Source organism: Aythya ferina (assembly GCF_964211825.1).
Source record: "Aythya ferina genome assembly, chromosome: 14".
Taxonomy (NCBI): Eukaryota; Metazoa; Chordata; class Aves; order Anseriformes; family Anatidae; genus Aythya; species Aythya ferina.
The window spans coordinates 9,149,885-9,175,050 of NC_140312.1; the positions used below are offsets into that span (position 1 = coordinate 9,149,885).

General features: G+C 65.7%; 3 protein-coding genes across 5 annotated transcripts; all 3 read right to left on the reverse strand.

Annotated features, from left to right (window-relative positions):
• Window positions 1–845: 845 nt before the first annotated feature.
• On the reverse strand, window positions 846–14,853 carry GRK6 (G protein-coupled receptor kinase 6). 3 transcript variants are annotated; one of them, XM_084535978.1, is made up of 16 exons: window positions 14,749–14,853; window positions 12,462–12,557; window positions 9,654–9,766; window positions 9,423–9,500; window positions 9,083–9,183; window positions 7,915–8,007; window positions 7,583–7,646; window positions 6,840–6,969; window positions 5,956–6,100; window positions 5,221–5,258; window positions 4,995–5,084; window positions 4,697–4,905; window positions 4,314–4,451; window positions 3,969–4,106; window positions 3,648–3,782; window positions 846–2,174 (listed from the first exon to the last, which is right to left on the reverse strand). In XM_084535978.1, the coding sequence occupies exons 1-16, from the start codon at window positions 14,798–14,800 to the stop codon at window positions 2,124–2,126; spliced, it is 1,671 nt and encodes a 556-aa protein (XP_084392104.1). In that variant the 5' UTR covers window positions 14,801–14,853; the 3' UTR covers window positions 846–2,123. The 3 variants fall into 3 exon arrangements, with proteins under 3 accessions (XP_084392104.1, XP_084392102.1, XP_084392103.1); XM_084535976.1 differs by having other exon boundaries at window positions 5,956–6,146; window positions 6,829–6,969; XM_084535977.1 differs by having other exon boundaries at window positions 846–2,914; window positions 5,956–6,146; window positions 6,829–6,969.
• Window positions 14,854–17,501: 2,648 nt separating this feature from the next.
• LOC311444598 (alpha-2Db adrenergic receptor-like) lies at window positions 17,502–18,919 on the reverse strand. Its single transcript, XM_084535862.1, has one exon. It carries the CDS (start codon window positions 18,727–18,729, stop codon window positions 17,692–17,694), a length of 1,038 nt encoding a protein of 345 aa, XP_084391988.1. The 5' UTR covers window positions 18,730–18,919; the 3' UTR covers window positions 17,502–17,691.
• Window positions 18,920–19,556: 637 nt separating this feature from the next.
• SLC34A1 (solute carrier family 34 member 1) lies at window positions 19,557–23,216 on the reverse strand (the record flags this gene model as incomplete). Its single annotated transcript, XM_084535932.1, has 12 exons — window positions 19,557–20,111; window positions 20,190–20,314; window positions 20,449–20,565; window positions 20,961–21,128; window positions 21,280–21,379; window positions 21,516–21,611; window positions 21,783–21,978; window positions 22,058–22,169; window positions 22,271–22,414; window positions 22,488–22,616; window positions 22,800–22,982; window positions 23,114–23,216. 12 exons carry the CDS (start codon window positions 23,214–23,216, stop codon window positions 19,557–19,559), a joined length of 2,028 nt encoding a protein of 675 aa, XP_084392058.1.
• Between the last annotated feature and the right edge of the window lie 1,950 nt (window positions 23,217–25,166).

Genomic DNA, 25,166 nt, shown 5'->3' on the forward strand with positions numbered 1-25,166 from the left:
CAGGCCCAGCCCTGACCGCTGCCACGGGCGCAAGCTCTCCCCATCGCTCCCCATCCCCCCGCCCTGCCTTCTTTCCTTCCACGGCTGCAGAAAATTCCTGGATTTTACCCCAAGATGCCCCCTCCGAGTGTGAGAACTCCTCCTCGGCCCGCTCCCATGGCAACTGTTCCCTAGCTACCCGGCCGCACTTGCTATTCTCATCCCTGTGCAGCTGTGCGCGGCCGCCCCGCGCTGCGCACCAGGCTGCCGACGGCCCCGCCACCGGCACCGGGCTCCCGGCCCACCCTGCACGGCCCCGACCCTCTCCCAGGCCAGGCTGCCGCCCTCGGTGTCCCTGTTCCCGGCGGCTCTGCCGGCTCCAAGCCCCGTGCCAGGCCCTGGGTGTCCCCTTCCACACGTGGAGTCGTGGCGATGCCACCCGTGGGTACAGGGGCAGTGGCACAGCTCGACCCCTGCGCACACCGGGGGCTGCGCCGTGCCCTGGAGGGGCTGTGCTGAGGGCAGGCAGGGGATTCTGCTCCAAAGGGGACCACAGCAGCCCCCTGGGACACCCCATGGCACCAAGCTGTGTACCTGTCACACCCCTGCAATGTCCAAACCGCCCTGGAGAAGCCACCGAGGGCCACCCGCAGCCCCTTGGTGCTCAGCACCACCTCTGCACGCCGGGAGCACCAGCAGAGCCCACAGCCACTGGCAATGGGTACAAGGCCACGGGGCCTCCCCTCTCAGCCCTACAGCACCAGCCAGCACCCCCCTGAAACCCTGCACGCCCTTCTGCCTCCCCCCCCACCCCTCGCCGTGGCAGCAGCACGCGGCGCGGCAAATGACACGCGTTAAGGCGAAGGTTAAAAATTTAAATATTTCCAAACTTTAGTGCAAGGCAAGCGAATGATACCACAGGTCCAAGTAGGTGCTCAGCCCACCCGCGGGGCCTGGCTCAGAAGGAGCAGGGGGGCGGCAGCACAGACGTACACACAGACAGACAGACACACAGACCAGTTATTGCTAGGGACACGGCAGGACAAACATGCACGAGACGGGACAGGACGAGGGGGACAGGGGCAGGGGAGCTGTGCTGAGCCCTGTGTCGCTCCCCGGGGACACGCAGGACCCCTGTGGGGGCTCAGGTCCCACCAGCTACGCCCTTGGGCACAGCCACGTTGGCTCCCACAGGTTGGAGGATTCGAGGGGTGCTCCCTCTGCACCCCAAGAGCACGGCCCCGTACGCCGCCGTCCCGAGGGACTGCCTGCAGCGAGCACGGAGCTGGTGGGACCGCGCTGGGGCCACCCCGCACCACGCAGGGGAGCGAGCCTTGGGGCTCTACCTTCCCTGTGGGTGCTGCAGGCGGGCTGCCAGCGGGCTGAGGGGGCCAGGAGCAGCTCCCGGAGCCGGCAGCACGTTGAGGGAGGAGGCAGGCAGGGAAGCGGGGACGAGGCAGGGACGCTCTGCTGCCAGGAGGCAATGGGAGACGCTTGGGCACAGGAGATCCCCGCGCCTCGGGGCTGAGCAATGGACTCCTCTGGAGCCAGGGACGCCTCAGCAGGGCCCAAAGAGTCCAGGACAAGATGCTTTCACACCTCAAGGCACGCAAAGCCTTTGCCCAGGACTCCCCGGTACGAAGCTGGGACCGTCGCTCCCCCCCATAGGAGGACATTTGTGCCTGTGACAGGGTGGGGGCAGTGCCGGCCCCCCCCCCCAACCTATAGATTAAAAACTGACGTGTGCTATGTACAGACCCACGGCTATAAATACACAGCAAACCCGCGGCGCCGCTCCGACACCACGGGATGTGGCAGCAGAGCTGCTCCAGCCCGGCCTCGGCCCACGCCGGCGCCATCCCTCCCTCCTGCCCTCGGCCCCGGCGGTGGCACCGTCCCCAGCAGGATGCTCAGGGCGCTCCACGTCTGTCCTGGGGATGTCGGCTTGCCCGTGGCCAGAGGTTCTGGGGCCCGGGGTGCTGCTGCCAGCGCTGGAGCCGTCCTCGGAGTCTTCAGCTAGCCTGGTGAAGCTGTAAACAAATCCACCTCGTGGGGCCACTGCTGCCTCGGCCTTCGGGCTGGCCTCTCGTCCTGCTGGGTGCCCGGAGAGGCCAAGGGGGTCCCAGGGGCTGGAGAACCGTGCTCTACAGCCGGGTGGGCTCTTCCTCGCTGTCGCTGCAGTTCCCACAACAGTCCTGAAGGCAGAGGGGCAACGAGAGGGTGGAGAGGGAGAGAGGAGCACAGCAAGCACAGGGTGAGCACGGTCACACAACCCAGCCCCCGGCTGCCCCCTGGCAGGGCCGGGCCGGGCCCCCCAGGCATGGGAGAGCTACGTTGGAGGCAAGGGGCTGGAGGGGACCCCAAGGCTGCAGGGAAACAAAGCTGCACCTTGGGGCTCGGCTCCTGGCAGACGAATTTGTGAGCACACACGGCTGCCTAGCTCAGAAGCTGGGAGGAAGAGGGGCGCCGTGGCCTGCAGCCACCCGGGGAGACAGCTCAGTGCCAGCACGGTCTGCCCCAGGCAGGGCTCAGCAGGCCACGGAAAGCAGCTGAAGCCCTCGGGAGGGGGGCTGAGCACAGGACGACGCCAACCCCTTCACAGTTTCTCAACCCTTCCGTGTATCCCGGATACCCAAGGAGAGGAGCGAAGGCAACCCGGGGCTCCCCGCAGCCCCCCCGGGAGCAGAGCTCCCGGCGGTACCGGGGCAGCTTTGGCTCAAGCTGAGGGCAAGGCTTCCCCCAGCAGGGAAGGCAGCGAGAGGAGGGAAGCGGGATTAGTGGCTCAGGGGGCAGTTAGGACAACAAGCAGCTTGTGCTCTGGTGGGGGGACGGGGTGAGGCACTGAAGGACAACACTCCTCTTTCCCAGATCTTGCCATGTCCGTGGGCCACCGGGTATTTCCCTGAGCAGAGCAGCCGGGAGGGACTGCTCACCTCTGGAAAGAGAAAACACGTGGCAAATCACAGCTCAGCCCCTGCCACCGCTCAGCCCACCCTCGGGCAGGTCCTGCCTGCCTCGGGACGAGCTGGGTCCCACCGAACAGGGAAGCACAACCGGGAGCTCGGCGGGGAAGCAGGACTCGGCGCCGGGTGCCTGGGAGTGGGTCCAGGGCAGGCCAGAGCCAACCGTGCTCGAGAGCCCCAGCTGCAAGCAGCTGCCGAGGCAGCAGCCCAGCCTTTGCCAGTCCTGGAAAGAAGGCAAAGACTGTTCTGGCCCAGAGGAGGCACACAGGCAAACAAGCCCGCAGCAGATGCAAAATGTTTCCGTTCTCCTCATCCCTAGAAAGCGCCGCTCCTCTCTGCCTGCTCGAGGTCTAGCAGAAAGGCTCTGGGGGAGCCCGGGAGCCCACACAGCCCATACCAAGATCAAGGTCTTCTTCGGGGATGGCATTATGCATGTAGGAAGGGAGAAGGCTTGCTATTTTAGTGCCTTCGGCAGCATCTCTCCGCCTGTGCGACTGCGGCATGTTTAGCCAGGACACTCCAGCCCAGCCCCCTCAGCGTGCAGCAGCACCAGGAGAGCCTCCCTGCAGCCCCGCGGGGGTCCACCCGAGAGCCCCGGGGTCCGGCCACCCAGCACGGGGGTCCCCTCCCTGCCAAATCTGCCTGGCAAGGGTGGGAGAGGGCTCAGGGCTGCGGAGCGTGCGTCGGGTGAACGCTCTTCCTTACCTGTCTGCTGAAGAAGCGCTGGAGTAACCCTTTTTTGGGCTGGGGGGAGGGCTGCCCTTTCCAGTCCAGGTCTGGGGGCACCGAGCCATCTGTGCTAAAGACGTTCAGCTCCTTGAAGCACTCGGTCTCGATCATCTGAAAGAGGGCAGAGATGGCTGCAGGAATCGCCATGCAGAGCCCCTCACCGAGGATCCAGCACAGGAGCAGCAGGGACAGCAGGAACCCCGCAGGATGCTGCCCTCAGCCACGGTGAGCACAAGCAGGGGCAAAGACCCATCCTGCAAAAAAAAGGGGCTGGTGCACGTGCCAGTCCCCACCTACCTCGTTCTGCCAAGGAATGGGCACGCTCCCTGTAGCAAACTTCTGGTAGAAGTCATTGTCCGTGGGCTCCAGCTCCACGCCTTTCACCGTGGAGAACTGCTCGATGTCCAGAACGTCCTTGCAGTAGATGGCCTGGGGCTAAAGAGCACACACAGGGCTGTAACGCCGGGCCCCACAGCGATGCCACCCACTGAGACAGCCGTGGATGTTGGGAATCCACTCGTGGCTGTGGCAGCAGCTCCACGAAGAGGGAAGGAGCCCAGCTCCTCGGGGAGCCCCCCGGGGGCTCCCCCTTCCCTCGACAGCACCAGCGAGTGGCAAGGTCAGGACGTGGGCAGCACTTACGTCTGGTTTGAACGGGGGGTCCAGCATGCCCGCTTCCAGCCTCCGAAAATTGAGGTGCTTGAAGAGAGGGTGCTCCTTCACTTCCCTGGCCCCAGCCCCTCGGCAGCCCAGGCGTTCCAGGGGGTCTTTGCACAGGAGCTGCAACACAAAGGGACATCAGTGACCCCGCGGTGCTTCGGGCAGGAGCAGCCCTGCTGTTGGCTCCTGCGTTATGTCTGTAGGAACAACGTGGGCTCACGAGGAATTCAGACCCTCCAGACCCTCCTGCACTGTCCTAGAGCCAGAGCAAGGGAACCTGACCTCTGGCAGTGCCTCCACAGCCCTGATTTTCTGCTGCTGCGTGCAGCGGGGTGGTAGGTGTGAGGGGCCGGCGATGCTCGTACCATGGTGCAGAGGGAGCGGGCGCAGGGCGAGAACTTCTCGGAGTACTCCTCCTGCACATCCTTCACCAGGCGCTCCACCTCCTCCCGCTTGATCTTCTTCTTGCGCTGCTGGAAGGGCGACTGCCCCTCGATCATCTCGTACACCAGGCAGCCCAGAGCCCACCAGTCCGGGCTGAACGTGTAGCGCTCGTTCTTCACCACCTCTGGAGCTGCACGGGAGCAGGGGCGAGGGACGTGTGAGGGCAGGGAGGGTACGTGTGCAGTCGGAGGACTTCGGGGTTAAACCAGGGGCACTTACCCATGTAGCCCACTGTCCCTACACGTCCCTTGATTGTTTGGCCCTCGGGCACGTGCACGGCCAGCCCCAGGTCTGAGATACGGATGTGACCTGCACAAACGGCACAAGTCAAGAGGACAGGGTCAAGGGGCAGTATTTGAGGCTGCCAAGAACACAGAGCATCCCTGCTACAAGCACAGGAAGAGAGGAGGACCTAGACCCGGGTTTCTCTTTGCCCTGCACTCACCATGGTCATCCAGCAAGATGTTCTCTGGCTTCAGGTCCCTAGGAAGGAAGAGACTTGATCAGCAAGAAGCCCACCATGAAAGCGAAGCACACAGGGAACAGCGACGTCTCAGCAAGTCATGGGTAAGCAGCAGAGGGATACAGTACCCCTGTATATCAGGCCCCCTCTGCCCTGGAGTTGGCCCTCTGCTCCCCCCTGCCAGGCAGAGGCAGGTCACAGCAACCTTGGATCCTCCAAAAGGAGGCAGTGAGCCTGTGGCTGCCTCCTCGGCATGCACAAAACTCACAGCGGGGCAAGCTGTGCAAGAGGGAGGGAGCAGAGGCTGCTTCTGCTTGCCCTGCCCAGGGCAAGGCCCAGGGTGGGACTAGAAGGGACTTTCTGGCTCCGGGTGCTGTCCTTAATGCAGCAGCACACAACTGGTGAAAGCACTCAGCTTGTTCTCCCTCCTGCCCAGTGTCAGTTCTGTGGAGTTAAGCACCCCAGAGCTTAACCCAAGTGCCTTGAGGCACTCAGAATTCGAGTCCTGCTCTGGGTGATCCTTTACCAGCACAAGGAAGCAAAACTGAATCTTCCTGCATCTCCCGTGAGATCAGCTTTCTGTTCCTGATCCCCTCTCACCCAGCTCTGTGCTGCTTTCAATCCTGAGCTTCTTTTCTTGAGCAGACAGTCCCGGCTGTCTGTGAGAGCAGCAGAAACCATGCTGCTGCAGCCAGTACGCGGTCTCACAGCACGCACCTGTACACTATCCTCTCCTGGTGCAAGTCCTCGAGGCCACAGCAGATCTCAGCAGCATAGAAAGCTGCCCGGGGCTCCTCGAAGCCAGCCTCGCCCATGTGGTAGATATGGAACTTGAGGTCCCCTCCATTCATGAGGGTCAGCACTAGGCAGAGAGCATCTTTAGTTTCATATGCATAGGCTAAGCTCACCTGCAATTCAGGGCAGAAAGGCTGTTAGAAGACACAGCTGGAAGAGGGAGGCCCCCCACTGACGGCCACTTTGTCACCCAAGAAGCCAGGCATGGGCAGCAGGACGGGGCCTTTACAGAGGGGAGGAGGCAGCGGGTGAGTTGTTTGAGCCCAGGGAGCATCTCTAAGTGCCCAGCAGCCCCTGCACGCCCTCAGCTTTCCTCAGACAGGGAGGATATTATCTCCCCGAGCCAGAACTGCTCCCCTCTGGGGGCAAGCAGCACCCAGCAGCACCCCTGGGGCACCATCTCAGGAATTCCCTGTAACGGGAGGTTTCAGGCTGTCCACGCCTCTGTACAGCCAGGCAGAGCTCCCCGCCATGCAGCTCAGGGACAGGCTTCTGCCCCTTCAGCTGCCTGGAAAGACAGTTTTCACTGCTACCTTTTGCCCTAAAGGTAACAGGGTGCCTGGGAGACCGGATGGGACTTTGGGCCTGCCTTTGGAGGCATTCAGGTCATCTCATGGAGGTGGCAGGAGGTCCTGCCAAACCCCAGCCTTATGAGAGGTGTGCAGCCACCAGGACCCTGCCTGTAGGCAGGGCCTGCTCCTGGGGAAGAGCTGAAGAGCACAGAAGTGCCCGGCCGGCTGGTTGTGGAAGGAATCAGCCACCACAGCAAAGTGAGAGCAATTCCCATGTACTTACTACAAACCTACTGTTCACTTTTTCCAGGATCTGTTTCTCATTCAGGGCCATGGCCTCTCCCTTCCGCTTTTTGATCCGTTTCTTCTCCAGCTTCTTGCAGGCGTACATCTTCCCCGTGGCACGCACTTGGCAGGCACAAACCTGGAGGGGGGGACAAGGCTCAGCGCTCTCCCGCTGCTGACTCTGTCGTGGGGTTTAGGTTCTGCTCTTGAGAGGCACAGGAAGGCAAAGAAGTCCTCGTTCCAGCCTCACCCCGAGGTCAGCACGGAGCGAGCTGCCACGGCGAGGACACGGGGAACAGAGACATCTCGGGATGTCACAGATGAGCAGCAGAGGGGTGCAGTGCCCCCGCCACCTGTAGCAGACACCGCGGCTGGTGCCCGGGAGGACAGAAGGCCACTCCAGAAACAGAAGGAAAGCCTGACAGTGCCAGTTTTGGGGAGTGCAGTTTGCTGTGCCAAGACACTGGGAGAAGACCTGGTTCCCTAGCCAGCAGCGAGCACATGCTGCCTCTTCTGTGCAACCACCTCCTGCACCTCCCATGGCTGGCAAGAGGGGAGCTCCTGTCCATCAGAGAGGAGCTGACGGGTAACGCGGTGCCCAGAGCACAGCGGTACCTGGCACGGAGCCCAAGGGAACAGCCCTGCAAAATCCCACAGCCCATGGAGCCAGCAGCTCCTTGCCCCAGGTGCTGGAGCAGCTTGCAGCAGGCTGCCTGCCCGCCCCGAATGCGGAGGCAACGCCGGTCACTCACCTCTCCAAAACCGCCCTTGCCTAGCACACGGTATTGGCGGAAAGTGTTTTTGGTCACCGGCTGCCTGCGAGGCAAAGGAAACCGGAGTGAGACGGGAGCAGGACGAGAGTAGGAGCTGAAGCCCAAACCACCCCCGTGCCCTGAGTCTGGGGGTCACCCCGAAGCCCCTGCTCCAGCAGACCTTGCTTCCCTGCGAGGCTGGGGCAGCCCGTGGAGGCTGTTTGTGCCAATACGGGCCCTGAAGGAGAGGGCCCAGCAGGGGAAGGAGCTCTAGGGACCCCTCGGGCAGCCTGTGTGCTGCAGGCGCGGGTCTCCCAGCGAGGCAACGTTACCGTTCCAGCCATTTCCACTGCAGGAAGCGGTTGAAGTACAAGCTGTCGAGGTAGTCAGCAAAGGGAGCCACACTCAGGTAGTCGTGGATAAGCCTAGGAGAGAGCAGAGCCAGCGAGGTGAGAGCTGCTCAGGGCTGTGACAGACGGCGGCGCAAGGAGAGGAGGCGAGGAGCCCCGAGAACCCGCTCACTTTGCCATCCCCTCACCCAGCCCAGGGCTGAATCGCCCTGCACAGCCCAGCCCAAAAGCCCACCGAGGTTTGGTGCAAAAAGAAGGTGTGTTGGAGACACCACTGTGACAGAGGTAGTGCCCTGGGCCTGGGCTGGCACTGGTAACTGTGGCTTCTCAGCACCAGCTCTGGCCGTGGGACTAAGGGGGACATCAGGGCTCTGCAATCCCCCTGCTCACAGGGCGCACGCACGGCTGTAATCAGCTGCCAAAACCTGCTAGCAACACCCAGCACCGGGCGCCGAGCCGTTCAGTTTCAGCTGAATTTCCAGCACAAAAGGCCACAGGGGATCCCTCTCCGGAGAGCTAACTGCCTGCCGGGCCGCTGCCAGGGCTGCCCGGCAGAGCAAAAAAGCCTTATAGACACAGTGTCTAGACTGGAGCCGTGCATCAAGGCGAAGCGGATGGGCTCTTCCCCTTTCAGAGCTTGCCAAGAGAAGGCAGGGCCCAGCCCGGAGGCTCTGCATTCAGACAGCGACAGCAGTTACCACACACGGAGCTCCCGCTCCCCGGCAGCCCGCGGCAGAGCCATTGCCACAGCCCTGGGTTAGGCAACGCGCTCCTGCCGCTGCTCGGGGAGGGGTCGGGGGCCCACAGCCCCGTTTCCCCAGCAGCTTCCTCTTCGCACCCGGAGCCAGGACCTTGGTCACCGCCTCTGCGATGAGTCGAGGGAGCAGAAGTGACCTTAGGTCCCTGTAGTGACGATGGCAGCTCAGCCCCACGGTGAACCGAGAGCAGCAATAGAGGTTCCCGCAGCAGTCTGTGGCTCTCAGAGCCCACAGGAACTCGTCACGTTTGTTTTCCTGGAGCTGTGCTGCAAACCACTAGCCCTGAGCTCTGCCCACGCAGTCCCAGCCCTAACACCAGCCCTCGGGGGCCTGGAGGAAGGGAACGGGGTGGATGAGGTGGTCGGAGGTGCGAGCCCAGCCCCACAACGTACTTGGTGGATTCCTTGAAGAGCTCCTTGGAGGGTTCCTGCTCCAGCCGCTCACAGCAGGCATCCACCAGCTGGGGGGGGACTTCAGGCACGTGGTCCTCGCTCTGGGGACGAAGGGAGCGGGTCAGACCCAGTGAGCAGAGCCCAGGGGTCCTGCCGGGGAAGGAGAAACCCACAGAAACGGCCCCCAGGTGCCCACCTGCTTTGGGAGCAGTGGGAAAAGCAGCGCAGTTGCTCGTGGGGCGGACTTTGCCCTCTCCCTCCTGCCTGGCTGACGAGGGCTGCCAGCCTCGCAGCTGTTCCATCCACCCCGGCAGGCAGCAAACCCGCTCCTCTCACTCACCTTTGGCTTCAGGTACTTCTCGATCAGGTGCTGCCCGCATTCCTTCCGCTTCTCGTCCGGAGCCACCTCGTACCCGGCCTGCACAGAGCAAACACCGTCGGGGGCAGGCCCAGCAGGAACCCAGCCCCGCTGCCAGGAGACAGCGAGGCCCAGCCTCAGCCGGGAGCCCCGGGAAAACCCTCCCGGCCCCATAGCCCCAGGGGGGGGGGACAGGGACATCCCGGTGCTTACCACGGCGTCCAGGAAGCTGACGCAGCGTGCCAGCTCGGGGCGCGTCTCGCAGAACTGCCGGAACAGCGCGCGCCCGATGGGCTGCCTCTCGCACAGGCTGTGGTAGTCCCGCTCTGCAAACGGGGACAGACAGGGTCAGGGTGGGCTCGAGGGCCTCGTCAGCCCCAGAACCCCAAGAGAGGGGATCCAAGGATAAGGGGCTGCCATGATTGAGCTTTCGCAGCCCCCTGCGGAAAGTGAGCCCTCAGAGACGCTCCGGCTGCTCCTCTGTGCGGTCTCCCCGGCTTATTTTGAGGAAGGGATCTCAGCGTCTCCTCTCCCTCCCCTCCCCACAGAGAACTGGCAGAAACACAGCTTTTTGGGGCCCTGAGGGACGCCCTGAGCTTGTTTCGAGGCAGACCCACGCCTGGGCTCGCTCTGACGACTCCCAAACCTGCTCCGCTTCCCCAAGGCCCTGCTGAGAGCGGCGGGGCCAAAATGGGGGAACCACGTCCAGAGGTGTCCTGGTAGTGCTGCACCACGGCCCCACTGCTCGTACCCCAGGTCTCACCGCCCTCTGCACAGAATCACACAGAATCACAGAATTTCTAGGTTGGAAGAGACCTCAAGATCATCGAGTCCAACCTCTGACCTAACATGTCACATTCTGTCATTTATAGTTGAGAGTGGACACCTCTGCAAAGTAACAACAGAAGTTGGGGGCTTTCTGCAGAAATTACCAAGCAAGAGTTCATGATCTGCACTAAGAGAGGATGAGCAGACAACAGAGGCTTATTCTGGGTTTCCCCTGCTGACTCCTCCGAGCCCTCTCCCTGGGGTATTTTGAGCCGGGCACCAACACCTTTGCCTATCTGCAGTGCTTCCAGTTCTGTTTTTTTCCCCTTTCAGTTTAAATCCTGTTTAATCACGGACCACAACCGCTGCCCCAGAGGGCTGCCTGGGACCGGAGCTGCAGCCCCCCAGCACCCCGGGGTGCCCTGCACCCTCGCAGCTCCCCAAACACACCTCGGAGCTTCCACCCTCTTCCTCCCTCCCCCTGCCGAATTACCGCAGCGCTGCGGTCACCGAGCTTCCCTCCGGACCTGCCCCACGCTGCAGCACCCGGCCAGGGCTCAGCACCTTCCTCAGCACCCTGCAGCACCTCACCCTGCCCTGCTCGGCCCCGGGGGCCCCCTTCACGTCACCCGGTGCCGCCACCTTCCCCTGCCGGCGCTGCAGTTTGTCCCGAGGAAGCCGCGGCTTCCTGGCGGTGCTCGGCGTGCGGGGAGGCTGCCGTGGGGGCGGGGGCCGCTTCGCCAGCTCGGCCGCCCCGGCTGGTTCCCTTGTCTGCAGGGGAAGGAGTTCCCCTTGGGAGTTCGGGGCTGCTGGGATGGGTTTGGGGCTGCCCAGGCGCGCTGGCGGTGCAGCCGGCAGCCAGCCCCGCTGTGACCCCGCTGAGGGAAGCCAGCGTGTTTCTGGTGGGCCGAGGGGGGGAAACAAAGGGAAAATGAAGGCACTGCAGCTGCTCAGAGCGCTGTGAGTAGGGATCCGGGCGTCTCTTAATGAGGAAACCGAAAGAGGCAAGGCAGAGAGCTTCTCTCGTGCCTCCGCAGGGGGAAGTGGGGGCATGGGTGGCGACGGCCGCAGGCTGGGAGGGATGGATGTGCCTGCGGAGCATCGCGAGGATCCCCGAGCTGGACAGTGGGATGGCAGAAACGGGCAGAGCATCGGAGCCCACCGCCAGCAGATGGGTGGTATGATGAAGGTGAACTTCTGCTGGAACAGATACGGCACCCATGGGATGCGTGCAGAGGAGGAAAGCTCTGCCGAGGGCACGGAGCAGCCAGAAATGCACAAAGAGCTCGGGGCGGCCAAGGAGAGAGCTGAAAGGGCAGCAGGAGCTCAGGACCTGCTCCGAGAGGCAGCTGGCAGCAAACCAAGGCTGGAATCTCTGTCTGAGTGCAGTGGCTGCGGGCTGGGAGGTGCCAGTGTGCACGATGGAAGCCCTTCAGCCAGGTGCTGCGGTCCCACGTGCCTTCAAACGGAGCCACCCTCAGGGCTACCAGCTCCTGGGACACCCGGGCAGTGTGGAACCAGGGCCAGGAGCTGCAGGCGCGTCCCAAACCCAGGCAGCCCCGTGACACCCACCTTGAACCCACGCCAGCGCCGTGCCGCTCCGCAGCTGGCAGCCGAGGCTGGAGCGACAACTTAAACAAGCTCACCCCTTCCCAGAAGGGAGAGCACTCCCACCCTCCAGCTCCCCAAACAATTCCACCTGATGCCGGGACCAAACCTGCTGCACAAACAACGTTAAACCCATGAGGAGTACAAAGTGCAAAATCAAACGGACAGGCCAGGCCCTGCCCAGCTGCACAATTCTTATCCCTACGGCGCAGCAAGAACCCGGTTCTGCCCGCGTGAAGCTGCTCTGCCAGAAGCTGAGGGCTCAATCCCAGCCGGGCAGCACAGAGGATGCTAGCAGGACCTTTGTAACTCATGGAAAGGCACCCGTGAGCCTTTGCACCAGAGCTCCAAAGCTCTGCAGCACCAAGTGTGTTTGCACCGAGAAGGGGGCAGACCTATGCTGAAGGTTGTCATGGTCTGGAAGGTTTGTAGGCTCATAAACAGCAGCCAGGACTTACCTACTTGTTGTTTCTTCCCTGCACTCCAAACGATGTGGGAATCTGGCCAGGATTTGGCCCCCACACACCTCCCTGACCCGTGAGCTGAGTGTGTTCAGGTGTGCCCAGCTCCGGCAGCGCGGTGCCCAAAGAGCCCCCCTGGCCACGGGTGCTCGCCCCCCATCCCGACCCCGCAGCCGCTGCTCACCGAGGGCTTGCCGGAGCTCCTCGCAGAGGCTGATGTGGGGGAACTGCAGCATCTGGCGCCATTTCTTGCTCTTGCCCTTCCTGTTTCCACCGCCACCTGCAGGGGACACAAATTTGGGGCGATGAGGGACGAAGGAGGGGCGTCCTGCTGCAGGAGCAGCCACCCTGTGTCCATCCTGGGAGCGAGCCTGGGTAGGGCCCGGTGGTTTTACCACCTCCTGGGGTCAGAACAGAGCTGGAGGGGCCGGGCAGACTGCCCGTTCTGGCTGCTCCGAAGGCAGAACCAAGTCTCAGGCGGTGCCACCGAGGCCTTTCCCTCGGATGCTTCAGCTACGTGTCTTTAAGATGGGAAAACGAAGGCGGAGGGAGGGGTGCCTCCAGCCCCAGGTCACCCCGTGCCTCGGGACCTGCGCATAACCGAGCACCTCTGGAGGCCAAGCCCTGCTTGGTGTGAAGCTCCCTGCCGCCGGTTTCCTGCTGTGGTTACGATGCTCCTGCCACCTACTCACTCCAGACTGATTGCTTACTCCAGGGAGGGGCTCGTGGAGAAAGGACCCGAAGAAGCTGGGAGACAGGAATTCCTGCTCTCATCCCGGCTCCGCAGACAGCTCGCTGCGTTGCCCCGGGGGCTCATCGCTTCAGTTTCCCATCTGTGAAGTGGGGACACTCCCTGCGCTCTCCCGAGATAAGCCAGCGAGATCCACCAGGCAGATATTCCCCCGGCTTCGGGTGCTGGGGTGAGTGCCCAGCGCTGTAGGACAGGGTGGGAAAGCTTCTGGAGAGACCGAAAGATTTACATCCCAGCCAGCACCAGGGAGTGAAACACGTCGGATCGCTCGCACCGGGGATCCCAAGTCCCCTCTTTGGAAAGGCACCAAACGGCCCCGCTGAGTGTGGCCAGAGGCAGGGCTTCCCGAAATCAGCGTTGACCATCGTTGACCGGCTCTTGAGAAACACTTTCACAAGACGTGCCTCTGCCGCAGATGCAATTTGGCCCTGGCCCCGAGGTCCGGGCTCGTGGCACCCGGTGAGGCCCGGGGGGCCATGGGGACGCCCCGTGGAGCTCGCTGCATCTGCCCCCAGCAGCAGCCGGGCTGCACGAGCGTACGCGCTCAGGAAGGAAGTGACTCAAGGGTATGCAGGGGTGGAAGAAACCAGCAGCGCAGACACCTTCTCGGCAGCCACAGCGGGTGGCCACAAAAAGGACAGGGATGGCTAGTGCGCGAGGGCACCCGCGGCCCCGTAAGCAGGGGAGGGAGGGCAGAGCTGTGCCCCGTAACGCCCCGGGGGATGCGGGTCTGCACCTCGCAGCCCGTTCTGGAGGGAAGGAGGCTCCGGTGCCCCCCGTGCACGGCTCCCCATGGCCCCGCGGGTGATGCTGAGCGGGGAACTCACCCCCCTGAGCGTCCCCCTGCTGCTCAGCGCCCTCCTTTTGGGGACGGGGCCAGCCCGCGGCTCACCACAGAGGCGTTTCAGGGCTCGGTGACACCTCGCCGCCGGGCTGCCGAAACCAGCAGAGGGGGAGGACAACGGGGGAGGGCTCCTCCGCCTCCCCGGGGCTGAACTCCCCCGGGGCTCCTCTCCTGAGCCCCCCCACCTCACGGCAGCGCCTCTCGGGGTCGTGGCACCGCCGGGATGTCCCGGCACACCCATGGCACCACCGGAGACGGGTCCCGGCTGCCCGGTGTGAGGCTGTGTCTCACGTCCCGAGGTCCCGAGGCCGCCGTCGGGCTCCGTCTGCGTTCGGCGTCGCCTGCACCGGCGCTCAGGTCCCCGTGCTGGAACCGTCGCCCCTCAGTCCGGTGTTGGGGCAGCTTGGGGTCGTCTCCACCCCGGTGCCGTTAATCCCGGTGCTCAGGGCTCACCCCCAGCCCCTCTCACTCCATTTTCGGGGGTCTCCCGGTACCGAGCACGGCTCCGCACCCCGGTGGGCTCAGCACCGTTCCCCCCGGTGCCCTCCGGGCCCTGCCCAGCTCCCCGGTGCCCGGCTGAACCGTGGCTCTGCCGACAGCCACGGAGCTCCCGGTGCCCCCAGTGCCCCCGGTAAGCCACGGGGGGGGCTTGGAGGCTGGGGACGGCCTCGCCCCCGGTACCGACGGCGGATCGGTGAGGCCCTCCCGTGCACCGGAGGGGCTGGGGACCCCCCGGAGGGCTGCACTGCCGGGGGTGCTGAGCACCGCTGAGCACCGCTGAGCACCGGGGCTTCGTGCAGGGCCGGGCCCGGTACCTCCCCGGTAACCCAACCCCCCCCAGGTAACCGGGAGCGGCCCGGTACCGGCTCCGCTCACCTTCCCGGGCCTTCAGCAGCACGGTGTTGGCGACGATGTTCTCCAGCTCCATGGGCCCGGGCACCGCCGCCGCCTCCCGCCCGGCTCCGCGCCGACACCGATCGCGCCCCGGCCGCCGCCGCCTTCCCCCCCCCCCCCCCCGTCCCCTCCCGCCCGCCCCGGCCGCCGCCGCCGCCGCCGCCGGGCCCCGCCCCCCCGCGGCCCAACCCGCCAATCGCTGCCCACGCTCCTCCCGCGCCGCGCTCCGATTGGTCCGCCTCGTTCCTCCTCCCAGGAAGCCACGCCCCCCTCCCGCTGCCGCGCCGCTGCCCTCCCGGCGGAGGTGTGAGGGGGCGGGGCGGAGAGGGGGAAGAGCGCGTCGCGCGGCGGCCATTGGTGGAGGCCGGCGAGGGGGCGGGGCCGGGTGATGATTGGAGGGGGAGCTGTCAGTCAGAGAGCGCAGCCGCAGCGCCGCGCGGGGATTGGGCAAGCGGCAAGGGAGCCCACCGCAGTGAGGTCCCGCCTACCGCGGGCTTTGATTGGGCCGCGAGCTGCCACTCCGCGGAGGGAGGGGTCGTGATAGGGGCGTCGTGTAAGGGGCGGGGCTAAAAGGTGTTTATAAGGGGGTGTGGGCGCAGGGGGCTTGGCAGGCGGCGGTGGGTGGGCTGCGGTTGTGTTGGGCGCTACGTTCGCTGTCGCTCTGCCCATGCAGGGCGGTGCCAGCTCCGGCTCTGTGTTCAGCCCCCCGGCCATTGCTTTAGGAAGAGCCTTGGGTTTCTCTGCCAGTTGGCCTGGGTGCTGCTGTTCTGGTTTCTGCCCTGCTGGGGCTTGGTTCCGTGCCCTTTTCATGCCCAAGCTCTTTTAGGGCTGGGGGTGAATGCCATTTCTGGAGGCATGAACCTTCTCCTTATGCTGCCTCCAGTAGCAGGGGCTCTTCCCACCCAAGGAAAGGGGCAGCCTGGGATCCTTCCTGCCCACCACCCTCAGTGCCCCCACAAGCACCCCCTGAGCTCCATCCCAGTGTGCTCCCCATTCTCCTTCCCCCCAGGGCTGCCATGCCCAGTGCCAGCTCTCTCCTGCACTGCCTCTGCATCTAGGAGCCAGCCCAGGGCCCCCCTGCTCTGCGCAGGAAGGAGAAGGTTCCTCTTCTTGTTATCTCTCCCGATAACGACCCAAACTGCATGGGCAGCGAGTCCTTGCAAGGACCATGCCCGGGCGCTGCAGCTTGGCCGCAATCCCCAGCCGTGAGAGGAGCCGTGAGGTCACGCTGAGCGCGTCCTGCTTTCGGAGCCCTTTTCCTTTTAGAGGTGGCACACGCTTATTTTGAGCCGCGGATGCAGGGACTTTGTTTTCGTGCCTCTGCGCGCTCACCCCTGAAGCGCAGCTCTCAGTTTCCTCCCGGCTGCCGTTTTGCGGCACCGCGGGCGGGCGTCGCTGCCCCCAGCACGGTGTCAGAGCACACATGAGGGTCCCGGTTCCCCCCCACCCCTCCAAAACCCGGTAGCAGCCCGGCTGGAGGGGGAGGGAGGGCTGCAAACCCCTGCCTAGCACAGCGCAGGGTGATCGTTCGAAAATAATCTCGACAAATCGGAGAAACAGCACGAAAACACAGGATGCGGTTCAGCGCCGACAGGCGCAGGTACTGCACGGGGGCAGGAATAATCGGTGCTGGCGGGGGAATTGTTCTCCCGGCAGTGCCTGGAGCAGGGATAAGGGGTCGTGCTGTGTGGGATAAAGCAGCCCTCGAACACGCTCTGAATGGAAAGGGACACGGAGGGGATGGGGCAGCCTCCTCGGCCTGCCTCCCGCTGCATCTCTCCCTGGCTGTGCACCCTCACGTGCCCTCCCCTGGGTATTTTTAGCCGCAAAGTGCTGGTTAATTGTGAAAAGGCGAAAGGCCGGCCGCAGGAGGGGAAGCAGGCGGTGGCGATAGGGGCAGCTCCTTCCGTCCAAACCGTGCCAGCGCCATGCCCCGTCCCACAGCATCGCCGTGGGGAGCGGGGCCGTGCTGTGCCTGGTGCTGGTGCCACACGCCGACCCGACCGGGGCCACCTGCCCCTCACCACCCGAGTGCCCACGTCCCTTGCCGGTCCTCGGGGCTGGCCTGGGGCCGGCGTTCCTCGGGATCCGGCTCCCAGGCGCCGGTGGCTGTTTTTAGCCGAGTGAAAGTTTGATGTTTTGAGATTTTCTATTTTGAGCTGCGAAGCTGGAGAAGTCGAGGCGCCTCTGACCCCTGTGTGTCTGCGTGGAGCAGCGAGGCTGGGCTGGCCTGCCCGGCACGGGCACTGCCCCTGGGGGCTGTGGTTGCCCCCGGCCTTCACCCCACAATTCTCCCTCGTGCCCCGGGCCATGACACAGTGTGTTTCTGCCTGACCCCATCTCCTGCAGCGAGATCCCACTGAACCCCTCGAGCAGGCAATAGAGTGCTCTGCCCCAGGCCAGAACCCGTTGTGCCCCCATGGCATGGAGGGGACAGCCTGGGGAGCTCTGCTGGAGGCACTGGGCCGATACTGGGATGCTGTGTGGCACGGCCAGCTCAGCCCAGCACCCGTGGTGCTGCTTCGTGGGGTCTCGTGTCCCCCACGGCAGCCACAGGGTCTGTCCCCATGCTTTGTGTGAGGATGCTCAGGGCCAAATGCGAGCAGAGGAGCTGGTGTTTGCTTGGTCCATGAGGCTGTCCCTGTCCCGTGGGGGTGGCAGGGAGCGCTGGCACTCACTGGAGGTGCCACACGAGTTGTCACCTCTGACGGGTCACCCACGCTGGAAGAACAACCTGGGAGAGGAACAGGGCTGGGTGCCCACAGGGGCAGCTCACCAGGCTCCTGGGAGGCAGACACCAGCCCCAGCTGTGCAATTTGTCCCTTTTTATTCACCCTCCTGCAACATCCTGCGTTTCTGAAAGTACCTCGAGACCAGGACCAGCAGCACAGCCCTCCATGCCCCAGCTGTCCGTCCTGGGGGGCTCTAGGAGCCGTGCCGCCTGGGTGCCGCCAGGAGCCTGCGGAAAGCAGCACGGAAATCCCTGTTGAAGACGGTGTAGATGACGGGGTTGAGGCTGCTGTTGCAGTAGCCGATCCAGAAGAAGAAGCTGAAGAGGGGCTTGGAGATGCGGCAGCCCTCCCCGCACACGGCCTCCAGGCTGTAGGTGAAGAAGAAGGGGAACCAGCAGAGCACGAAGGCCCCGATGACCACGGCCAGCACGATGGTGAAGCGCCGCTCCCGCACCTTCACCAGCCGCCGGCGGCACAGCGACACGCTGTGGTGCTGGCTCCGGCGCCGCCGGCCTGGTGCCGCGGCCCAGGACGCCCTCCTGCTCGCCTCCCCGGGGCACGGCGCCGAGCCGCGGCGGGCGGCCAGGACCGCGGCGTTCCTGCGCGTGGTGAGGCGGTAGATGCGGCAGTAGACAGTGACCATGACGAGGCAGGGGGCGAAGAAGGAGGCGACGCAGGAGGCCAGCACGTACCACGTCTCGTCGCTCAGCTCGCACACCCGCGCCCGCGGCCGGGCCTTGAAGAGGGGCGGCAGGGCCACCAGGGCGGCCGTGGCCCACACGGCCCCGATCATCCCCTTGACGCGGCCGGGGCTGCGCCGCAGGTTGAGCCGTGCCGCCCGGGTGACGGCCCAGTAGCGGTCGAGGCTGATGGCGCAGAGGTGGCCGATGGAGGCCGTGCAGAGCAGCACGTCCAGCGCCAGGTAGAGGCTGCACCACAGGCTGCCGAAGTACCAGTAGCCCATCACCTCGTTGGCCAGCGAGAAGGGCAGGATGAGGACGGCCACCAGGATGTCCGCCGAAGCCAGGGACACCAGGAAAAGGTTCTGCGGGGCGCGCAGCGCCCGGCTGGTGGAGACGGCCGCCACCACCAGTGCGTTGCCCACCAGCGTGGCCAGCAGGACGGCGAGGACGGCCAGCAGGATGAGCCCCGTGGCCGCCGGGCCGTGCGGGGGGCTGCCGGCCTGGCTGCCGTTACCGGAGGCATTGGGGAGGGTGCCGGCGGCCTCCATGCTGGCCCGGCCCCGGCCCCTCCGGTGGCTGAATCCCCATGGGGCTGCCCCCTGCTGCGTGCACCCCGCTCACCGCAGCCTGTCGCCGCTCGGCCCCTCCATCGCCGACCGCCCTGGGCGTCCCGGCCACCGCGGCTCCCGAGCTGACCCAGTCCGGCGGGGCAGAAGCGGTGTCCCCCAGCCTGCTGCCTTCGTGCTGTCCCCACAACAGCCGGCAGCGGCTCGGCGGCAGCCCCGCTGGCTCGGGCGGCCCGTTTCGTCCCAGCCCTGGGGAGGAGGGAGGGCGGGAAGCGGGGAGGGAGGGCTGGCCGGACGGCTGCTATCTCTGGCAGGAGCCCAAGCATCTGTGGGCAGTGGGAGAAGCAGTTCTTGCCCGTGCTTAAAGAGCTCCTGCCAGGGTCACCGGGAGGGTGGTGGGCTCGTGCTGTGGGGCCGGGGCACTGCGCTGCGGTGCTGAGCCAGCATCCTGCTGAGCCCCAACCCGCAGCACCTCTCCGGCTGCCCCGTGCCGTGTCCAGCTCACCAACACGCTGCCGTGACACCAGGCGGTGTGGCACTGACCCTATCGCTCCAGCTCAGCCCTTTGGGGACGAGGGAGGTGGAGGAAGATGCTTGGTGCTTCCCCAGTGCTGGGCACCCGTGTGGCCCGGGCAGGCTTCAGGGCTGTGGGTGGGTGATGTATGGACACGGGTGGGGACGGTGGGCGCCCAGCAGGACTTGTAGGGGCAGGAGCTGAAATCTCACACCCCTGGGTGCTCAGCCTTTATTAGTCACCAGCAGAGCGGGGACGCTGGAAACCAGCACAGGGGCTGCGCACCCGGTACCAGCTAGAGCCGGGTGGCGCCGTGCGGGGTCAGGCGTGGGGAGCCCACCCGGACCACGGCACCCAGCATCTCCTCGGGGTAGGAGAGCGCGGGGTTGTCCAGCCCCAGCCTGGCCTTGTCGCGGGCAGCGCCCTCGCGCTCGTCCCAGCCCTCGGGGCTGCGGCAGCGGTCGGTGCAGCACAGCGCGGCGCGCGTGATGAGGTTGTCGAGGGGCTGCAGCGAGTGCATCCAGGCCGGGAGGAAATCCCAGGTCTGCAGCCACTTGGGCAGGCGGCCGGGGCTGCGCGCCTGCAGCGCGTTCACCAGGCCCACGAAGAAGAGGAGGCCGAGGAAAGGGGCGCCCACCCCCACCAGCACCCGCCAGCCCGCCATGGAGATGCCGAAGATGAGGGAGGGCAGCAGGAGGAAGCAGACGATGAGGTACAGCACGGCGAACCAGCGGTACTTGGCCGTGCGCTCGCCCAGCGCCTTGGCCATGCGGATGGGCAGGCGGGTGAAGGGCAGCGGGTACCACAGCAGGATGCCGGAGATGTTAAAGAAGAAGTGGCAGAGGGCGATCTGTGGGGACGGCTGCCTCGTTAGCCTGGGCACACAGGGGTGTGTGGGCTTCCCCCCGTGGCACCCAGCTGCCTGTACCTGGAAGGAGCTGGCCAGCTTGTCCCCTGGGCTGGCCAGGGCGGCCAGGATGGCGGTGGTGGTGGTGCCGATGTTGGAGCCGAGGGTCAGCGGGTAGGCACGCTCAATGCTGATCACCCCCAAGCCTGTGGGACAGGCACCCCGTGCCGTTGCATCGCCTGCCAGCACCCCGTGCTCTCCCTTGGGGGCACAAACCCGAGGACCCCAGCATCCGTGGGGACCGTCGGGTGGTGGGGAACCAGGCTCGGCTGGGACTCACCGATTAGAGGCGTGATGGCCGAGGTGAAGACAGAGCTGCTCTGCACGACAAAGGTCATCCCAGCGCCCACCACCATGGCAAAGTAGCCGGTGAGCCAGCTGAACGGGTGCGGGAGGTCTGCCGCGGCACAGGCACGGACACAGAGAGGGGAACATCAGCTGGGAGCAGCCCGGAGCTCCTACAGGGTGCTGGGGAGGGAGCTGGGGGGCCAGCTGCTGCATGTAGGGCCAGCTGCTGCATATAGGGCCAGCTGCTGCATATAGGGCCAGGCTTGGGGCGGGCAGGAGGCTGGTGGCTAGGGTGGATGGGGAAGGGGGACGTGGACACCAGGAGGATGTGACAGCCATAAGCAGAGCAGGGAGCAGGTAGGGTCAGGGGACACGGGGGCCAGGCAGGGCTGGGGGTTAGGGGCAGCCAGGGATGGGTCTGGGGGTGGCCGGGGGCAGGCAGGGAAGGCTGGAGCAGCCAGGGCCCCATCCCACTCATCCCACGGTGGTCCCCGTCCCACTCACCGGTGTTGATGACCTTCTGGATGGCTTTGGCCACCTGCCCCTTGAGCAGGGAGTTGAGCAGTTTGACCAGGAGGATGAGGCAGGTGCAGAGCACGACGAGGGACCCGGCCAGCAGCACCAGCCCCACAGCCAGGTCCGGCAGCGGCGTGTCCGTGAAGAGGTGCTCGCCTGCCCCACAGCACGGCTGGGCGAGGGCCTGGGGCCAGCCCGGCCCCGCTTACGGACCTCTCCCCACCGCGCACACATCTCCCCCAGCCCCAAAACCCCCAGCCCAGCATCTCCCAGCCCTGCCACGCGTCCTGACCCCAGCCCCACTCACACTTCTGCCTGGTGACGTTGTGGATGCTCTCCGTGCCGCTACCGCTGCAGTGGCCGGGGGACGTGCAGTTTGGGGGGACCCCAAGCCCCCCGGCAGCTGTCTGCAGGGTGAGATCAGGCTGTGGATGGCTCCACAGGGCCCACCCCACTCCTTGGGGTGGTTTTAGGGGGGGAAGCCTTCATCCTCCCAGCTCTCCAACCCTTCCTAGCCCCGTGGCAAGGCCAGGGGCCCCTCACCTGGGGGGGCGCGGGGTCACACCACATGCGGATGAGGCTGCGGTTGCGCAGGCTCTCGTCCCCCGTGGCGATGCCCGTGATCACCGACTTGTCCAGCTGCAATAACACGGCGGAGAGGGCGGTTGGGGGCTGGCAGCACGCCCAGCCTGGGGGGACATCTTCGCCGTGACGGGGACACCGCTCCCAGGCTTTGAGGCCACCACCGCCAAAGGGATGGCAGCTTTAAGGACACCACCCCTGGGGACAGCGCGGGCGGCCCGAGGAGACCTGGATGATGAGCTTGGTGAAGGGCTCCGTGATGATCTTCAGCAGGTCGGGGGCGTCCTTCCCGCTGCGGATGTTGAAGGTGGCCACCACCAGGCGGGTGACGTGGTGCAGGTACCCGCTCACCACCTCCAGCGGCAGCAGCACCAGCACGGACAGCCAGTTGAAGCAGTCGTGCACCGTGGCGCCGGCGAAAGCCCTGCGTGGAGGAGCCCACGTGTGGGCAGGGGGCAGCCCCCAGCCCCCCCAAATCCCCCCCTGCCCCGAGCAGCGCTCACCGTTTGAACTCGCTGCGGTCACCGGCCTGCATGAGGGCCACGATGGTGTTGGTGACAGAGGTGCCAATGTTGGAGCCCATGATGATGGGGATGGCAGAGCGCACTTCCAGCACTGGGGACAGAGACACCCGCTGGCCCCACGCGTCCCAGCTCGGGATGGCCCCCCTCCAGCCACCCCGTCCCCCGGCCTCGGCTCCCGGGGAGCGCACTCACGCCCCGAGGAGACCATGCTGACGATGATGGAGGTGGAGGTGGAGGAGCTCTGCACCAGCACGGTCACCAGGATGCCCACCACGAGCCCGGCCACGGGGTTGGAGAGGATGGCGTTGTCCTTGAAGATGTCCCCGGCCACCTTGCCTGTGAGAGAGCGCGAGCGGCAGGGTGCCGGAGCAGCGGTGCCGCCGGCCGCCCGCTGCCCCCGTGGCCGTACCTCCGGCCAGCTGGAAGGCAGAGCTGAGCACGTCCAGCGAGCAGACGAAGAGGTACAGGAAGCCGAACATCAGGGGCACCTTGAGAAGGGAGACACAGATGGACTGGACCCTCGCCCAGCACCCCAGCTCTGCGCAAGACAAGAGAGAGTGTTAAACACCGGCCACGCGTCCCCATGCCCGGCCGTGCCACCGGTCCCCAGGTCCCCTCCGCCTCCCTCTGCTCTGCCCGCGGCACCCCGGGGTGCCGAGCATCTTCCACGCCGGGTGCTCTGGTTGGGGTGCTCCGTGCCGGGGCGCTGCGGGGACCTCACCTGGCTTCTGCAGCTCCTCCAAGCCCAGCCGGGGGCCCTGCCAGGGCAGCGCGTCCAGCTCGTAGCGCTCCATGCCCTCCACCAGCCGCCCCGGGGAGCCGGGGCACAGGAAGCCATGGTCAGGGCAAGTCACCGTGCTCACGGTGAAGGGACAGGCGTGGGCACCCGGCAGCCTGTGCAGAGCTGGGGAGAGGTGGCACCCACGTTATGGCCCCGTCCCTGCAGGGTGCAAGGCAGGGACCCTGCCCGGCATGTGGAAGCGGAGCTGAGCTCTGCAGGGTGAAGAGGAGGAGGAGGAAGGCTGGGGGACCTACCTGGGGGGCTGGGGCAGTAGGCGAACTGGGGCCCGTGCACCACCCTTCCTCCCCGCACCGGGCAGCGGGGCATGGCCGGGCTCTCCCTCCGGTAGGGCAGCATCGCTCTGGCTGGGTCTGAGCACAAGCGGCCACGCGTCACTGCAGTCACCGCAGTCACCGCAGGCAGCCGTGGGTGGTGGCACCGCCAAGGAGCACCTTCCCCGTGGTGCCCTCGGCCACCAGCTGCCACCGTGTCACCCCCGGGGCTCCCGCAGGGAAGCAAAACACGGGATGGGGTCAGCTGGTGGGCACGGGGCAGAGAGCTGGGAACAGCTGGGTCGTGCCCTACTGGGGCCACCAGCAGCCGATCCTGTCCCACTGGGGCCACCAGCAGTTGGTCCTGTCCCACTGGGGCCACCAGCAGCCAGTTTTGCCCCGGGGCCCTGCTCACCTGGGGCTGGCCGAGCGGTCAGGGCAGTGCCATGTCCTCATGCCACATCCACGCGTCCCTCTGGCAGAGAGGCCCGCGGGGCACCAGGCCCTTTATATGCACGCCAAGAGCAAAGTCTAAGGAGCCCAGCGTTGCCCCTCGCCTCTGCTCGCCACTCACCTCCTCCCCAGAAATTCCTGCAGTTAATGGGTAACCCCGTGACAGCCCACGTCAGCCGCGGCCTGGGGCGGGATGGGGCACGCGCCCCCGGGGTCCGGTGCCCCCAGGACACCCCACGCATCCCACCTCGCCTGCTTGGGGCCGTGCTGGAGCCCTGATCCTGTGGGGTGGCCATCGATGTGGCCTCAGCACTGTGTGGAGAGGAGGAGAAGAAGGAGGAGGAGGAGAAGGAGGAGGAGGAGGAGGTGTCGCTGCTGGAGGTGAGGCCATGCGCGCATCCTCGCAGCCACCCAAGCATCACCCACCAGGGGCCCGGCCCTGCTGTCCTGGCTGTGAGCGGTGGCAGCGGTCGCACCAGCATCGTGGCAGGGTCCTGCTGGCGGGCCAGGCACCCTGGTGGTCCCCATGTCACCAACGATGGTGGCACAGAGCTGCAGGGACCGCTGCTGCTCGGCGTGTGCGGTGCGGGGCAGGGAGCGGTGCCAGCGTTATCGTCACCGCCGCCCCGCTGCCGTTTATCATTACCCTGTGTGCGCACCTCCGGCCAAGTTTCCATCCACCCACGAGGTGCCCAGCCAGCTCGTGCCCACGGCAGCCGAGGGGAGAGCTGGGGCCAAAGGTCCCTGGGGTGGCTGCGGGTGTCAGGAGGGGTGCGGAGGGGCCACGCGGCCGTGCCACCGCCGTTCTGCCGTGGCTGGGAGGTGGACGCCAGGAGCCGGCACCGCTGGGCCCTGCTGGTGCCCATGAGCGTGTTGTTGTGCCTCAAGCCGTGCCCACCGGGGCGTGGAGCACTGCGTGACCCTGGCCTGGGTCAGCCTGGCAGCACACGCTGCTCCCTGGGCGCTGTGGGGACCGAGGGACAAGTGTGATGCAGGACGAGGGTACCCCGGTCCTGCCGGGGTGTGTGGGCGCAGCAGGGCACCCAGCTGGGGGCAGCGCTTCGTCCCCAGCACCTTGTGCCATGCAAGATCCAGAGGGGACAGTGCCATCTGTGTGCTGGGATTAGTGGGATGAGGACGTGCCCCTAGGCCGTGGCTCGCAGAGTAATTTGTCAGCTCCGTACCCCAAAAAAGCCAGGCATGAAGGTTTTACAGACACAAGGGGAGACCCCACAGGTACCCAGGGTGCTGGCGGTGCCTGGGGACAGTCCATGGCTAAGCCAGCCTGGTGCCCCCTGCCCCTTGCCAGGCTACACCCCCAGGAGCAGCCACTGCCTGGCCTCTGGGATAAAAGGGCCGTGGGGGTCCCTCCAACCATGGGGTGCAGCCTGGGACCACCCCACAGCCCCCAAACCGGCCGGTGGCCGTGTGTGCCCTGTCCCTGGGGGCTGCGGTGGCCGCTGCCTGGTTGCCCCCACAATCATTAACCCGCGAGGCCCTGGCAGCCCGGGCTGTCACTCATTGACAGGCTCGGGGCTGAAGTCCTACCAGTCCTGCGGTGTGCCCTACAACACTGTGGGGC